The following is a 17,738-nucleotide window of genomic DNA, read 5'->3' as shown; positions in this document are numbered from 1 at the left end:
AAAAATTTATAAGTAATTAAAGAGGTTTTTTGTTGCGAGTTAAATAAGAACGTATCAGAGAAGATGAACTGTTTAATTTGTGCTTTCTTACATTTGTTGAGATCTTCCTTGTAGCCTAATATATCAAGGCTTGTAAACTATTTCATGTATCACATTTATCAATAAAATATGCTATGGATTTTTTTAAGATTTTATTTTTAAGTAACCTCTATACCCAACACGGGACTCAAATTCACAACCCCGAGATCAAGAGTCACATGCTCTACTGACTGAGCCCACCAGGCACCCCTGTGCTATGGATTTTTATGTCATTGGTATAGTGATTGTATTAGTCATCTATGACTGCTCAAAAAATTACCCCCAAATTTAGCAGCTTAAAAAAAAAAACACTTCCTCTCACGGTTTCTGTGTGTCAGGAGTCAGGGCACGGCATAGCTGGGTCCTCTGGGTCTCTCACAAGATTGCAATCAAGGTGTTGGCTGGGACCACAACTCCCGCAAGGCTGGGACTCCAAAGGCTCCACTTCCAAGAATGCTCACGTGGTTGCAGGATTCACTTCCTTGTGGGCTAATTGCACTGAGCGAGTCAGCTCCTTGCTGGCTGTTGGCTGAGCGACCTCCCTCAGTTTTTTGCCTTGTGAGCCTCTCAGAGCATGGCAGCTGGTTTCCATTAGGGCAAGCAAGCAAGGCAGAAGCCAGTCTCTTTTGTCTATCTAACACAGATGTTTACATCCCAGATCTTTTTTGCTGTTTTCTATTCATTAGAAGAAGTTTCTAGGTCCAGCTCACACTTGAGAGGAAAGGATTACACCAGAGCAAGAACACCAAGACGAGATCATTGGCAGCTCTATTAGAAGTTGCCCACTACAGTGATATAAATCACCAGCTGGCTTGTCCATTGTTGCTTGGAGAATCGCTAACCATCATTAAACAAACAAAATCCTGACTGATATTCATCCTAGATCACAGTATACAGAATTTCGCATGCACAAAGCAGCTAGATCACAAACATCTAAGAGCCAGAGATTCTGTTCCTTGGGACTTTGATTTTGGGGCTCCTGTTTGAAACACTGTTCATTTTCTCTGCCCACCACAGTTTTACATATGGGATGGATCTTCCTCAGTGACACAAGCTTCTTATTGAACCTGTTTGAGCTGCTCTGAAGAACCAATGCATGATTTTCTTGCGGTGCCTTTGAGACCCCGAAAGTGATCTGTAAGTCTTTATCATAGCTTATGCTTAAAAACAGACCATCCTAAATATACTCTCCCTACTGAATACGAATCCAAGTTTTGAGTTGTGTGGAACCAGAAATATGTATTTAAACAAATGTCTTTTTGTCTATTTGATCTACCTTTGATTGATGAGGAGGCCAGCTCAGAGTCTGAGTGTGTTGGGGTACAAAGGGACCCCAGAGGGGCTGAAACCTCTCTAACATGCCCCATGTGTTCTTTTACCAAAGGTGAAAGTTCTTACCTACGAACTGGGCTTACAGTTTCTTGTTTGGTTTATTAGCTGCAGCTGTATTTTCCCCACTTCTCCCTTTTGGCCGTAGTGTTGCTAACCTTTGTAAACATTTAAATGTACAATTAAGGTGCTCACTTGTGCTCCATCTGAGCCACATCCTCTCTAGTTTTGAAAGCATAGTTCTCAGGAACCTCAACATGATCTTACGGTTTCCACAAAGAGCAGAATATGACTGTTAATAGGTAGATGTTAAGGTTGTTGCTATCATCCTCAATTGAGGTTGGCTGAGTCCTGGGTGGGCTTTGCTCTGTGCCGAATGCCCTGCTGCTTCACACAGCCAAATGCAGTAAACATGACTCTCTGGTAAGTCATACATCCCTGTTTTTCAAAGAAGCATAAATCCCTCCTGCAAAGAATCCATCAATATGATAAACCTATAAAACAAAGTTTCCAAAAATTGAAACATTTTGTAACCCACTCCCAAATTTTGATACCTTAACACACAAGAAACTAGACTCCAAAAGATAAAAACTAATTTTTCTTCTCTGGGTTGTGGACCATAGTCACACCTTGTCTGTGTCTACTTATTTATAGATCACCTCCCCACATGAGCCTCCAGAGGGCGGCTGGGGAAGGTCTCCCCAAACCCTGACCTGGCTGTATTCCCCATCTCATTTCTCTGTGGAGCATCTATAATTCAGGCTATTACGATACAGAGTCAACAAATCAGGTTTCACTAGAAATGAATAGGGTAAGAAATTTTAAGAACACACATCACATAATTGTAAACAGTGGTGTTTCTGTTAGCTTTGAATAAAGACCTAGAGGTCTCTAGACCTGTCTAAAAAATTAGGGACACCAGAGGTCTCTAGACCTCTCTAACAAATTAGGGACACCAAGCACAAATGTTGGAACAATTAATATCATCATATCATCGCTTTAAGACTTTTAACATTGGTTACAATATGTGAAATTGTAGTTGCTGTTAACAACTCGAAATGAAAACATCTACTGAACTGGCTCATGAATATAGAGTGACTGCACATTGTTAAAGATGTTATCAAATAGTTTTGAAAATACATTTAGATGTTTTGTTATAGGAGATGACTTTTAAAATGTAAGTTTTTTGTTTTTTTTTTTAACATGGTTCTTTGACAGAAAATGTAACACATTCCTCAGCTTACCAGAGACTGGGTGGTAAAACAGTGTCACAGACTGGACTCCATGTTAGTTCGGCAGGAATTGCTGGGCCAATTTCTGTACATAAGAGGCCTTATGAAAATCTTGTGAAAAAACATCCGAAATACTGGTGTTCTGAAAATTATGAAAATCCAAGGGTCCACAATGGAGATTACAGATAGAAAACGCAAGGCTCGGAGGTCTTCCATTTCTTCAGAGGTTGCATCTTCCTCATGGACAGTTTTAAATGCTCCATAGTAAGCACGATACTGTTTTAAAGAAAAACATCCCATTATGATATTGAAAGTTTGATGACAGAAATAAATGCACTTACCTCACTTTAGAAACATTAATTTCTTATGAACATGGCAGCTTGGCTTGGAAGATTCATTTTTGGTAAATGTATAAGCTGCAAAGCCACTGCTGCGAATGGGGGTGAGTGAGGAGCCGAGCGGGTGCAGGGCTGAGCTGAAGGCTCAGTGGAAGGGGGGTACTCCTGGGAGCCCGGGTCTCAGTCCCTGGAGGCTGTCCTGGCTGCTGTGAGGCTGCAGGGCTGGAGGTCTCCAGGTCCCTCCACACAGAGGAAGAGTTGAGGTGGAGCCAACCCAGTCCGCTGAATCTCTTATGAACAGGGTCAGCACACTCCCGTAAACACAGAAGTTCTCTTTCCTTCAGTTATCCTTTCTTTCTTCTGACTGCTTCCCGTCCTCTTATTAGCCCAGAAATAAGCCTTACTTGGTGAAACGTCATGTATATGGAGACAACAATGATACAGAAATTTTAATCAGGAAATACTCCAGTGAGAAGACTGGAGGAGATTTAGAAAAGGATTTGTTTAACTCCCGTGAATTACTTATTCTTAGAATAGATGGTTATTACCTTTACTGTGGTTGACGCCCTCTTTTCAGACTAGAACACACACACACACACACACACAGAAATATAAGCCTACTTACTTGCGCCTGACCGCCCCTATTGTCTTGATCTTCCTGGAGGTGTCAGGCCTCCTTGGCACCCTGCAAACTGCCCCCTCGCATGGCTTTTCCTGCCATTGAGCCAAAATGGCCGACATGTCAGCTAGGGCCACAGCTGCCTCCCACTCTGTTGGAGGCCAGCCATTCCTTTCTCCAGGCCTACTGAGATTCTAAATCCATAATGGGACAAAATGGACTCTAATAGGACAGAAAATATGTAAACTCAACATTTGTGGAAGGGGATATGAATAACTGCCCAGACTAGACCCACTCAGGGCAATCAAGGAAGATGAGATGTGTTTTCCCGTAATTGTTTCCTTACCTTTTACTCTCTTTTTTATAGAGCATTTCAGCAGGCTCAGACATTCCCGTCTACCCCACTTAAGAAGATATACTTGTGGGGCACCTGGGTGGCTCAGTCGGTTAAGCATCTGACTTGGGTGCAGGTCATGATCTCAGGGTCCTGGGATCGAGCCCCGTGTTGGGCTCCACGTCAGCAAGGAGTCTGCTTGTCTCTTTCCCTTTCTCTCTGCCCCTCCCCCCGCTTGTGCTCACTCTCTCTCAAATAAAATCTTTAAAAAAAAGATATATCTGAATGCCCTTTCCCATCATCGATTACTACCGACTAATAATAATAATAATGGCTACTGCCCATGTAGAACTTACTATATCCAGGCACTGTTCTAAGCATTTTATTTTTTAAATTTTTAAAGATTTTTCTTAATTTATTTGAGAGAGAGAGAGAGTGAGAGAGAGCACAAGCAGGGTAAAGGGCAGAGGGAGAAGCAGACACCTCGCTAAGCAGGGAGCCCGATGTGGGACTCATTTCCGGGACTCCGGGATGATGACCTGAGCCGAAGGGAGACACTTAACCGACTGAGCCACTCAGACACCCTAAGCATTTTATTTCAAAAACTTCTTTTTACCCTCACAAAAGTCCTATGAGGTAAGGATGACCGTTATCGCCATTTTACAGATGTAGAAACTGAACATTTTACTTCAAAATCTTTTGGATTTTACATGCCCAAATCCTAGCTCCTTTCAAGGTCTGTCTCAAATACTACGCCCTTCAGGAAGCCTCTCTGAGAGAGTGGCTAAGCCCAGCAGCTTTAGAATCTGACTATGGGGTTGGATGAAATCCCCTCACTGGCTGTGTGAAATCGGGCACATTATTCCATTTCCTCATCTACACAATGGGGATAATTGTACCTACCTTCCTTCTGTGACTGTTAGGAAGTCTGAATAAGATGGTATGAGTAGGACCTTGACAACAGGTCCTAGCACATAGTAAGAACTCAAAAGTTTGTTATTATTATTTTATCAGTTAGTAGTGACTCCTTTTCTCCTCTAAACTCCTTTATGGCCCCAATCACTCCATCCCTCACCCAGTATTACAGCTTACATGGGCAGATGTAATATTTTTCTTATTTTATATCCCCACAATGAACTACAGTGTGTTGAATGTTGTAGGTACCAGCTGCATGCTGAATTTGATTAATGGTTGACAATAGGCTATACACTTAAGCTGATTTAAAAAGCAAGTACTTTATGTAAGTTTGTTTTTACATTTGCTCCTTCTTCTTGAAAGTGAAGTACAGCAAAATATAATTCCAACTATTTCAGAATACTTGATTAGTTGGGATCTGAGTAATGAAATGACATCTACATAACCAAAACCATTTTATTTCTATGTAGTATTTATCCATGTCAATTCTATTGCATATAATTAGGTTATTTGTATTTTCAAGTCACTTGATTTATATTAGAAATGTATTGTTCTATACCTGGCTTTTTAATTTAATTTTAATTTTATTTTTATTTATTTTATTTTAGGTTTACTAAAAATGTGACAGAAATTAATTCATTTATGACAGTGATCAAAGTACATATTCTATTAATTCTGAAAAAGGTATCAATTGGAACTCAATTTAGACTTTCAAAAAATCTCTGTTGCTCAACACTATTCTCTAGAACACACTTTATAAACTGCTCCTGTAAAAGATGGCTAGATTAATGAATAACCTCAGAATATACACCCCACATGTTTAAAGTAGTTCAATTTTCACAGGGAATGGTGTGAGAAGAGCTCCTTCTATTGGATTTAGGAGTCCATGAAAAAATGTTGCTGTTGTCAGTTTGCTGGAGACTCATGTAGCTGGACATCCTTGCTGAGGAGAGCTCTCTGGATTCTAATGCCCCTTCCATCCAGTTCATCCATCACAACACCCTAGACCTCATCCTCTGCTCTAGCCCTTTAAATCCACTTTCAACCCTTTTCCCTGGGGCCATGTTTTGCCCACCATCCCTTACGTATTTCTATCAGCTTCTTTTGAAAGGAGCATCACACTCATTCTTTTTGCCCACCAGAATGAAATACATACATATCTCAATACATGCAAGATGTCCTCCATCATGTCTCTGACTCCATGGATTCTGATATATGCAATTACACAAGCTCATACTTATCTTTACCTGGCTTGTCAACCTCTCAAGCTATTATGTCCAATCTCTCATTAGATCCCTCTCTCATCTGTCCCTGCTCACCTACCATCCTCCAATACGTTGTAGGTCTCTAAGGTAAAATGAATTTTTTTAAAGATTTTATTTATTTATTTGACAGAGAAAGACACAGCGAGAGAGGGAACACAAGTAGGGGGAGTGGGAGAGGGAGAAGCAGGCTTCCCGCTGAGCAGGGAGCCTGATGCGGAGCTCGATCCCAGGACCCTGGAATCATGACCTCAGCTGAAGGCAGACGCTTAACGACTGAGCCACCCAGGCGCCCCAGTAAAATTAATTTTGATGAAAATAGGTTATATGCATTAGAAAATGTGCTGCAAACGGCTTCTAAAGTTCATCCCATATTCTCTGTACTTTCTTCCTGAGAAAGTTTTCATGCTGGAAATTTGAAAATTCAATTTGGGGAAGTACTTTGCTCTAATGCAACATTATAGCAAAATTAATTTAAAAGATCAAACCCCAACACACTTTTCATTGGCTTAATGAAATACAATATTCATGCTATGAGCAAGGTTTCTTCTTAAGGTTCTTTTCTCCCTTCATATATAGCCTTATTTTTCCCAATCACTAGACCCAGAAGAGTGATTAGAAGAGTGATTTTCAAAGTGTGGAGGTTTCCAATACTCTGTCAGTGTGTCTTCAGAGTCAAAACTATTTTCATAAAACCGAAATTATGTGCCTTTTTCACTCACAGGTGTACAGTAAGTTTTACCAACATCATCACTCCCATGTGTAATGACATCATCACTCCCACGTCTAATGGAATATATAGTGTGTATTCTTGTGTTTTCTATACCTTTCTAAGGTAGTTGATTTGGGGTATACACATATGTACATTTTCTTTTTTTTTTTTTTGTAGTTTTTAATTTTATTATATTATGTTAGTCACCATACAATACATCATTAGTTTTTGATGTAGTGACCCACGATCCATTGTTTTCATATAACACCCAGTGCTCCATGCAGTACGTGCCCTCCTTAATACCCGTCACCGGGCTAACCAATCCCCCCTCCCCCCTCCCCTCTAGAACCCTGTTTGTTTCTCAGGTCCATAGTCTCTCATGGTTCATCTTTCCTTCCAATTCCCCCCCCCCATTTTTCCCTTCCTTCTCCTAATGTCCTCCATGTTATTCCTTATGTTCCACAAATAAGTGAAACCATATGATAATTGACTTTCTCTGCTTGACTTATTTCACTTAGCATAATCTCCTCCAGTCCTATCCATGTTGATGTAAAAGTTGGGTATTCATCCTTTCTGATGGCTGAGTAATACACCATTGTATATATGGACCACATCTTCTTTATCCATTCATCTGTTGAAGGGCATCTCGGCTCTTTCCACGGTTTGGCTATTGCGGACATTGCTGCTATGAACATTGGGGTGCATATGGCCCTTCTTTTCACTACATCTGTGTCTTTGGGGTAAATACCCAGTAGTGCAATTGCTGGGTCATAGGGTAGCTCTATTTTTAAATTTTTGAGGAACCTCCACACTGTTTTCCAAAGTGGCTGTACCAACTTGCATTCCCACCAACAGTGTAAGAGGGTTCCCCTTTCTCCACAACCTCTCCAACATTTGTTGTTTCTTTCCCTGTCCATTTTGGCCATTCTAACTGGTGTAAGGTGGTATCTCAGTGTGGTTTTGATTTGGATTTCCCTGATGGCTAATGATGATGAACATTTTTTCATGTGTCTGTTAGCCATTTGTATGTCTTCTTCAGAGAAGTGTCTGTTCATCTCTTCTGCCCACTTTTTGACTTGATTATTTGTTTTTTGGGTGTTGAATTTGAGAAGTTCTTTATAGATTTTGGATACCAGCCCTTTATCTGTAGTGTCATTTGCAAATATCTTCTCCCATTCTGTGGGTTGCCTCTTTGTTTTGTTGACTGTTTCCTTTGCTGTGCAGAAGCTTTTTATCTTGATGAAGTCCCAAAAGTTCATTTTTGCTTTTGTTTCACTAGCTTTTGGAGATGTATCTTGAAAGAAGTTGCTGTGGCCCATGTCAAAGAGGTTACTGCCTATGTTCTCCTCTAGGATTTTGATGGATTCCTGTCTCACATTGAGGTCTTTCATCCACTTTGAGTTTATCTTTGTGAGTGGTGTTAGAGAATGGTCGAGTTTCATTCTTCTGCATGTGGCTGTCCAGTTTTCCCAGCACCATTTATTGAAGAGACTGTCCTTTTTCCATTGCATGTTTTTTCCTGCTTTGTCAAAGATTATTTGACCATAGAGTTGAGGGTCCATATCTGGGTTCTCTATTCTGTTCCATTGGTCTGTATGTCTGTTTTTGTGCCAGTACCATGCTGTCTTGGTGATCACTGATTTGTAATATAGCTTGAAATCGGGCAACGTGATGCCCCCAGCTTTGTTTTTCTTTTTCAACATCTCCTTGGCGATTTGGGGTCTTTTCTGATTCCATACAAATTTTAGGATTGTTTGTTCCAGCACTTTGAAAAATGTTACTGGAATTTTGATCAGGATGGCACTGAAGGTATAGATTGCTCTGGGTAGCATAGACATTTTTTTTTTTTTTTTTAAAGATTTTATTTATTTATTTGAGAGAGAGAGAATGAGAGACAGAGAGCATGAGAGGGAGGAGGGTCAGAGGGAGAAGCAGACTCCCTGACGAGCAGGGAGCCCGATGTGGGACTCGATCCCGGGACTCCAGGATCATGACCTGAGCCGAAGGCAGTCGCTTAACCAACTGAGCCACCCAGGCGCCCCTAGCATAGACATTTTAACAATGTTTATTCTTCCGATTCATGAGCATGGAATATTTTTCCATCTTTTTGTGTCTTCTTCAATTTCTTTCATGAGTGTTTTGTAGTTCCTAGAGTATAGATCCTTTACCTCTTTGGTTAAGTTTATTCTGAGGTATCTTATGGTTTTTGGTGCTATTGTAAATGGAATCATTTCTCCAATTTCTCTTTCTACAGTTGCATTGTTAGTGTATAAGAAAGCAACTGATTTCTGTGCATTGATTTTGTATCCTGCCACATTACTGAATTGCTGGATGAGTTCTAGTAATTGGGGGTGGAGTCTTTTGGGTTTTCCACATAAAGTATCATGTCGTCTGCGAAAAGAGAGAGTTTGACTTCTTCTTTGCCAATTTGAATACCTTTTATTTCTTTTTGTTGTCTGATTGCTGTTGCTAGGACTTCTAGTACTATGTTGAACAACAGTGGTGACAGTGGGCACCCTTGACGTGTTCCTGCTCTTAAGGGAAAGGCTCTCAGCTTTTCCCTATTGAAGATGATATTCACTGTGGGTTTTTCATAGATGGATTTTATGAGCTTGAGGAATGTTCCCTCTATCCCTATACTCTGGAGAGTTTTAATCAGGAAAGGATGTTGTATTTTGTCAAATGCGTTTTCTGCATCAATTGAGAGGACCATATGGTTCTTCTCCCTCCTCTTATTAATGTGTTCTATCACATTGATTGATTTGCGAATGTTGAACCACACTTGCATCCCGGGGATAAATCCCACTTCGTCGTGGTGGATGATCCTTTTAATGTATTGTTGGATCTTATTAGCTAGGATTTTGTTGAGGACTTTGAAATCCATATTCATCAGGGATATCGGTCTGAAATTCTCCTTTTTGATGGGGTCTTTGCCTGGTTTGGGGATTAAGGTAATGCTGGCCTCATAGAATGAGTTTGGAAGTTTTCCTTCTGTTTCTATTTTTTGAAACAGCTTCAGTAGAATAGGTATTATTTCTTCTTTGAATGTTTGGTAGAATTCCCCAGGGAATCCACCAGGCCCTGGACTCTTGTTTTTTGGGAGGTTTTTGATCACTGCTTCAATCTCGTTACTGGTTATTGGTCTATTCAGGTTGTCAGTTTCTTCCTGTTTCAGTCTTGGCAGCTTATAGGTTTCCAGGAAGGCCTCCATTTCATCCAGATTGCTCAGTTTATTGGCATATAGTTGTTGATAATAATTTCTAATAATTGTTTCTATTTCCTTGGTGTTAGTCGTGATCTCTCCCCTTTCATTCATAATTTTATTAATTTGGGTCCTTTCTCTCTTCTTTTGGATAAGTCTGGCCAGTGGTTTATCAATCTTATTAATTCTTTCAAAGAACCAACTTCTAGTTTCGTTGAACTGATCTACTGTGTTTCTGGTTTCTAATTCATTGATTTCTGCTCTAATTTTAATTATTTCTCTTCTAATGTGTGGCTTAGGCGTCATTTGTTGCTTTTTCTCTAGTTCTTTAAGGTGTAGAGTTAGTTGGTGAATTCGGGATTTTTCTATTTTTTTGAGTGAGGCTTGGATGGCTATGTATTTCCCCCTTAGGACCGCCTTTGCAGTATCTCATAGGTTTTGGACCGATGTGTTTTTGTTCTCATTGATTTCCATGAATTGTTTAAGTTCTTCTTTGATTTCCTGGTTGACCCAAACATTCTTGAGCAGAGTGGTCTTTAGCTTCCAAGTGTTTGAATTTCTGCCAAATTTTTTCTTGTGATTGAGTTCCAGTTTTAGAGCATTGTGGTCTGAGAATATGCAGGGAATAATCTCAATCTTTTGGTATCGGTTGAGACCTGATTTGTGACCCAGTATGTGGTCTATTCTGGAGAAAGTTCCATGTGCGCTCGACATGAGAATGAGTATTCTGTTGTTTTAGGGTGGAATGTTCTGTAAATATCTATGAGGTCCATCTGGTCCAATGTATCATTCAAAGCTCTTGTTTCCTAGTTGATTTTCTGCTTAGATGATCTGTCCATTGCTGAGAGTGGAGTATTGAGGTCTCCTACAATTAACGTATTGTTATCAATATGACTCTTTATTTTGGTTAACAGTTGGCTTATGTAGATGGCTGCTCCCATGTTGGGGGCATAGATATTTACAATTGTTAGATCTTCTTGTTGGATAGACCCTTTAAAAATGATATAGTGTCCTTCTGTGTCTCTTATTACAGACTTTAGTTTAAAATCTCATTTGTCTGATATAAGAATTGCTACCCCAGCTTTCTTTTGAGGTCTGCTGGCATGGAAGATGGATCTCCATCCCTTCACTTTCAGTCTGGATGTATCTTTAGGTTCAAAATGAGTCTCTTGTAGACAGCATATGGATGGGTCCTGTCTTTTTAACCAATCTGCAACCCTGTGCCGTTTTATGGGAGCGTTTAGGCCATTCACGTTGAGACTGATTATTGAAAGATATGAATTAATTGTCATCATGTTGCCTGTGAAGACATTGTTTTTATAGATTGTCCCTGTAAATTTCTGTTGTATATCACTCTTGGGGTCTTTCTCCTTTTATAGAACCCCCCCTTACTATTCGTGCAGGGCCGGCTTAGTGGTCACATATTCTTTCAACTTCTGCCAGTCGTGGAAGCTCTGCATCTCTCCATCCATTCTAAATGAAAGCCTTGCCGGATAAAGTATTCTTGGCTGCATGTTCTTCTCATTTAGTACCCTGAATATGTCTTGCCAGGCCTTTCTGGCTTGCCAGGTCTCTGTGGATAGGTCTGACATTATTCTGATGTTCCTCCCTCTGTATGTAAGGAATCTCTTCCCCCTAACTGCCCTTAAGATGGTTTCCTTGGTTCTAAGATTTGCAAGTTTTACTATTACATGCCGGGGTATTGGCCTGTTTTCCTTGATCTTAGGAGGGGTCCTCTCTGCCTCTAGGACTCGAATGTTTGTTTCATTCCCCAGATTAGGGAAGTTCTCAGCTATGATTTGCTCAAATACATCTTCTAGCCCTCTCTCTCTCTCCACTCCCTCCAGGATTCCAATTATTCTGACATTGGAACGTCTCATGGTGTCACATATTTCTCTGATTCTATTTTCATGGATTCTGAGTTGTTTTTCCCTGGCCTCCTCTTTTCCCTTTTTATCTATTGTACTGTCTTCCAGATCGCTTATTCTCTCTTCTGTCTCAATTACCCTAGCTGTTAGATTATCTAGATTGGATTGGATCTCATTGATAGCATTTTTAAGTTCTGCCAATTCACCTTTTATTTCTGCCCTTAGAGATTCTATGTTGCCATTAATTGATTTCTCCATTCTAGCCATTGTCTTCACAATTGCTAGCCTGAATTCCATCTCTGACATCTTGGTTATGTCTGCATCCATTTGTAAATCTGCAGCATAAGTCATAGTCTCTGAGTCTTTTCTGTTTTGGGGGCTCCTCCTGCTAGTCATTCTGTTGATGGGTGTTTGAGGGAATGTATAGAGTCGGAATTATTGACCAGAACCCAAGCAAGATGCACCTGTTTTCTTGGGACCTTAGGGTTGCTGGCCTCTTGTTTTCCCAGCCTGTCTTCTGCCGGAGGGGCCTGCCGCGCTGTTATTCAGGCAACCCTGTTTGGGCGGAGTTGGGCGGAGTTGCCCTGCTCCCCTGTGGTGGGGGATGGGCTCAGTGGGAATCAGTCTTTGGGGCTTTTGTTCTCTGGCGCCTTTCCCTGGCGGCTTTCCGCGTATCTTCCGCGAGTCAGAGCAGAAGAGACCGTTTCCAACCCTCTGCCTCAGAGCAGAGAGACCGCAGTCTGTTCTTCAGTGAGCTCTCCAGGCCACACCGTCTCCGTTTCTGTCTGTGCTGCTATAAACTGCAGCGCCCTGGGTTGTGCGCCCCTCCGCAGCGCCCCCAGTCCTGCCTCCAGGTCGGGGCTCGTCTCTGCCCTTTGTGCTTCTAAAACCGCCAGCCGCTCCCAATTCACGCCCGCGCGACTCCGCTGCTTGGGGTTTCCTGCAGTTCACCAGCACGACCCCAGCGCACCGGGTTTCCATCTCAGAGGCTGCAGTTCCCGTGTGCACGACCATCGCTCCGGTTTCTGTCCAGGGGGCTGCAGTTCGCGTGCGCGCGAGCCCGCCGCTCCGGGTTTCCACCCCGGGGGCTGCCCTAAAGTTCTTTCCCGATGCTACCGGTCTGCTAGTCTGTGCCCCATCTGCAGCGCGCGAGGCTGTCACTCACCGGCGGTGTAAGGTCCCCACGTCCAGGCACCCTCCCGCCTCCGTTTATCCTCCGATATCTGCCCGCAGGATGACGGCTCTCCGCTTCGTACCTCAAAACCAACCACCTGCGATATTCTGTTTGTAGAGATCCAGATCTTCTTACATCTCAGGCTGGTTTCGTGGGTGCTCAGAGTGGTCTGGTAGTTATCCAGCTCAATTCTGGGGACCAGTTGAAATAGGGTCCCCTACTCCTCCGCCATCTTTCCCCTCCCTCCTGACACATATGTACATTTTCAGAGACTGTTCTCAGTACTTCTGTGCTCTTAACATGCTTTTTTCTGTTTTACCTGCTATAATCTCTATAATTGTATTATCATTCATTAACTCATTGTGAAAGCCCAAAGTTTTCCTTACACCTATGCGAAAACACAAGAAGTACATTTTGTTAAATTGTTTTGCAATAATGTTTAAAATTTCTCTTATTTTAAATTTCTAATATGATAATACTGATAGATATAATCTACAAAAATAAAAGTTCTTTGCATCCTTAATAATTTTTAAGAGTGAAAAGAGGTTCTTAGACCAAAAAATGTTAGAAAACCACTGCATTACAAAATAATGCTCACTGGGTGATGTCTGGAAGTGTTGAATCACTATATTGTACACCAAAAACTAATATTACACTGTATGTTAACTAACTGGAGTTTAAATTTAAAAAAATTTTTTAAAAAGAAAATAATGCTGGGGCACCTGGGTGGCTCAGATGGTTAAGCCTCTGCCTTTGGCTCAGGTCATGATCCCAGGGTCCTAGGATCGAGTCCCGCATCAGGCTCCCTGCTCAGTGGGGAGCCTGCTTCTCCCTCTCCCTCTGCCGCTGCCTCTCTCTCTCTCTCTGACTCTCATGAATAAATAAATAAAAAATAATAATAATGCTATTTCCTGAGGAGATCATATTTCTTGGTTAATTTTCTATATCCAGCAGGCAATAATAATAAATGGAAATTATAATTAGGAATAATAGTACTGATTTTTGATGCCAGGCACCTGGCTAGGGGCTTTATATATATCAAATCTTCATAACTATCTTATAGGACAAGTATGGTTATCCTCGTTACAGATCAGAGAACTGAGGTTAGGGGCACCTGGGTGGCTCAGTTTTTAAGTGACTGCCTTTGGCTCAGGTCCTGATCCCCTGGGATCCAGCCTGGTGTCAGGCTCCCTGCTTCTCCCTCTCCCACTCCCCCTGCTTGTGTTCCCTCTCTCGCTGTCTCTCTCTCTGTCAAATAAATAAATAAAATCTTTTAAAAAAATAAAGAAAAGAAAACTGAAGTTAGAAAAGATAAATAAGCCACTCTCACAGCTAATAAGTGATAAAGGCTAATTCAAACCCATGTATTATGCTAAAGCCCTTATCCTTTCTAGAAAGTTTTAGTTCCTGTGAAGAATGCTGTCTGAGTTGCGTATCCTTGGAACATTACAGTTTTTTATAAAATCATTTTCAAATCCATTATTTCCTTCCATCCTCACAATCCCCTATAAGTTAGTTATTCAAGTCCCCTGAGAGACATGTCCAAATGCAATGCTCTTGTATTATACTCTATTATGCTCTTTTCTGCATTATTATTACTAAGACATTCAAACTGAGGACATAATATCCATGCATTTGGCTACTGTCTGCTTTCCCACAGCATAGGTAAGTAAGGCTATGAGTTTAGAGCAGGGGTCTGCAAACATTCTCTGTAAAGAGCCCAAGAGTAAATATTTTAAGTTTTATAGATCAAGAGGCAAATGGTGAGTGTTTGGTAGGTACTTTTATAACAAGAGAGAAAACACATTTTCACAACTTTCATTGGTGAAATTTAAAATGTAATAATAATTAAGTACTTTGGGGGGGTAATTCATGTCTACTATGGAGAAAAATCAAAGTCTTTTTTTTTTTCTTGGAATAGTATTTGACCTAGTTGGAGTTTAGAGTTCCTGTGCACTATCATCAAATTGATGTCAAAATCGGTTCATTTGCAAAAACTCTTCTTATTTCCACCCACTGTACAAAAACAACAGCAGGATGGATTTGGACCGTGGGCTGTGGTTTGCCAACTCCTGCCTTAGAGTGTGGTTCTCCCAGATGGGATCCCTGGATGAGCAGCTTTCACCTTACCTGGGAACTTGTTAAGAATAAGAATTCTTCAAAAACATCTGAACCAGAAACTCGGGGGATGGGGGTGGGGGCAGCCATCTGTGTTTTTAAAAGCCCTGCTGGTGATTCCCAGCAGGCTAAAGTTTGAGAACCACTGCTAAATATCTATGCCCATATCTTCTCTATTCATATAGATTTATTTATTCATTTTTGGGGAATTCTGATCTTAACCCTGCATGATGATGCCACAGACAACTCTTTTCCCACACATTAAGGCCTTCGTTTAAGGACAATCACATTATATTTCACCTCTATGCAATCTTGAAAGTAACAGCCAAAATTGCTGCATTGCCATAAGAAACTTAACATTCCTATTCACAGAAGTCTCAGCGTTCAAAGGCACTGAATTGGCAGTGAATTGATTTAAATGTTGTTCGTGTTGAACAAGTACACTGGGCCTGGGGGAGAGGAGCAACCCTCAGAAAGTCTTCTCAGCATCAGCCGCTGCCAGAAGTCTTGGCCGGGATCCCAGGGGGAAATGCCTTCAAAACGACTGGTTAATTCCATCTCCACCACCACCGCCGTTAGTAAACTGAAACCCGGGATAATGACTTCCGTGTCACCCCGCTTGCCGAGACAGACACAAGACCTGTCAAGGCAGGTTATCCAAACGACACCACTGGCTGAACCGTACCTACACCCCTGCCTGTCCAGACAGCCTCTCCGCCTCTGTCGCCACCATCCTCCGCGGCCGCAGCACCAAGAACAGCAGCCGCCACGCCTCCAAGTTTCCGTACGAGTTTTTAAAAACTAAATCTACCTTTAGTCTCTCACCTGTGCAAATCACCCTGGCATGAGTACACCTTCCCTTACTCTCTTCCCACGCCAGCACCTGGGGAAAAACGACCAGGTGCATTAGCCCGTATCTGATGCCATTAAAATCACCGGCAGGTCTAAGAAATAAAACGTTACCTAGCCACCGGGAAAGAAAGGACTCGTACTGCCAAGGAGGAACAAAATTCTGCTCCTCAAAACAACCCCGAGATCTTCCCAGAGGGAAGAAGAGATGAGGGGATGCTGCTAACCGGAGAGGTTTTGCGGGGCTAGGAAAACACCATCAGACTCGGTCTCTCCCTTCCCTGTTCGGGCTCAACAAACTCGGTTCCAAGTCCTCGGGGCTGTGGAGGTAACCAGATGTGGGGAGCGCCACAACAAACCGTCCTGGCCCAGGGCGTAGCTCCTCCTGCGCGGCGTCCAGCACGCTCCACCCTTCCCTCCCGCACCCGCAGCCGGCCGCGCTCCAGTGCCCCCAGCTGCCTCGGCACGAAGGGACTCACTATTAAAGGCAGGGAGCACATGGTGAAGAGCACGGTCATGAGGGCCAGCAGCAGCAGATGGTCCAGCTCCTCCAGGGGCTGCGCGGCCGCCTCCCTCTCGTCGGCGCCCGGCTCCGCGCGGTCGCGAGTGCCGGAGACTTGGCGCCGCGGGAGCCGCCGGTGCATCACGTAGAGGTTGCGCATGGCGCTCAAGTTGCACAGCACGATGGCGAGGACCAGCAGCGCCATGAGGCTGGCGTAGAGCACTGAGTAGCCCAGCACCGACAACGAGCGCTCCTCGTGCACCATCTGGATGAAGCACCAGGTGCCGGGACAGTACTGCACGAACTTCCCGAAGCCCGCGAAGGGCAGCGCGCAGAAAGCCAGGCAGAAGGCGCCCACGACCGGCGCCACTAGCGCGCCGCGGCGCAGGGTGATGTGCCGTCGGTAGAAAAAGGGGTGCCCCAAGGACAGCCAGCACTCCAGGGCCATGGCCAGGAGCTGCAACGTCGAGGCGAGCCCAAAGAAGGACATGAAGAAGGCGAAGGCTTGGCACAGCGAGCTGCCCGACGCGGGCGCCAGTCCCCACAGGCTCCGGTTCTGCGCGTAGGCGGCCAGCACGAAGGGGCTCACGAGGGATTTGCCCAGCAAGTCTGTGACCGTCAGGCCGCACACCAGCACGTAGAAGACCGAGGGCGGCGGGCGCGGCGGGCACGACCCCAGCCCCGAGCGCGCCAGCAGCCCCAGGGCCAGCAGGTTGCCCAGGAGGCCGGCGCTGAAGAGCACCCCGCCCATCGTCGCCGAGTTGCCCTTCTCCACCGAGGTGGTGTTGTGGCAGCGGGAGAGCGGCGGCCGCATGGCGGGCGGCGCAGCGGGCAGGAGCGGGGCTGCGGGAGGGCCAGGGCCCCGGCGGCTGCGTATGGGAACCCCCGGCGGCTCCGGACGAGGGGCTGCGCCGCAGAGGCAGCTCCGCGGGCACAGGGGTGTTAAGCACGGCAGGCGCCTCCTTCTAAACCCTCGGGTCACACCCCGCCTCTCGGGGCGGGCCGCGCGGCCGAGTGCTCACCCTGCGCTGCCATTGCAGAGCCCCCAGCAGCCGCGCAAAGATCTCCGCGCTGACCCGCGGGCCCGGAGGAGAGTCGAGCCCTCGCGCCCACAGTCGGAAAGAAGGAAACGTAGCCAGAGCCTGAGCACCCAAGGCCTGTCCTTCCTACGAGGCAAGAGAACTGCTGAAGTGGAGGGGAGATTAA

General features: G+C 43.8%; 1 protein-coding gene across 1 annotated transcript; it reads right to left on the bottom strand.

The window, feature by feature from the left end:
- Positions 1–1,446: 1,446 nt before the first annotated feature.
- On the bottom strand, positions 1,447–17,346 carry PTGDR (prostaglandin D2 receptor). Its single transcript, XM_032404589.1, has 3 exons — positions 16,510–17,346; positions 2,652–2,915; positions 1,447–1,901 (listed from the first exon to the last, which is right to left on the bottom strand). The coding sequence occupies exons 1-2, from the start codon at positions 17,344–17,346 to the stop codon at positions 2,676–2,678; spliced, it is 1,077 nt and encodes a 358-aa protein (XP_032260480.1). The 3' UTR covers positions 1,447–1,901; positions 2,652–2,675.
- Between the last annotated feature and the right edge of the window lie 392 nt (positions 17,347–17,738).

This window comes from Phoca vitulina, unplaced genomic scaffold (assembly GCF_004348235.1).
Source record: "Phoca vitulina isolate PV1807 unplaced genomic scaffold, GSC_HSeal_1.0 scaffold7, whole genome shotgun sequence".
NCBI lineage: Eukaryota > Metazoa > Chordata > Mammalia > Carnivora > Phocidae > Phoca > Phoca vitulina.
This window is presented reverse-complemented; position numbering and strand designations above follow the sequence as displayed.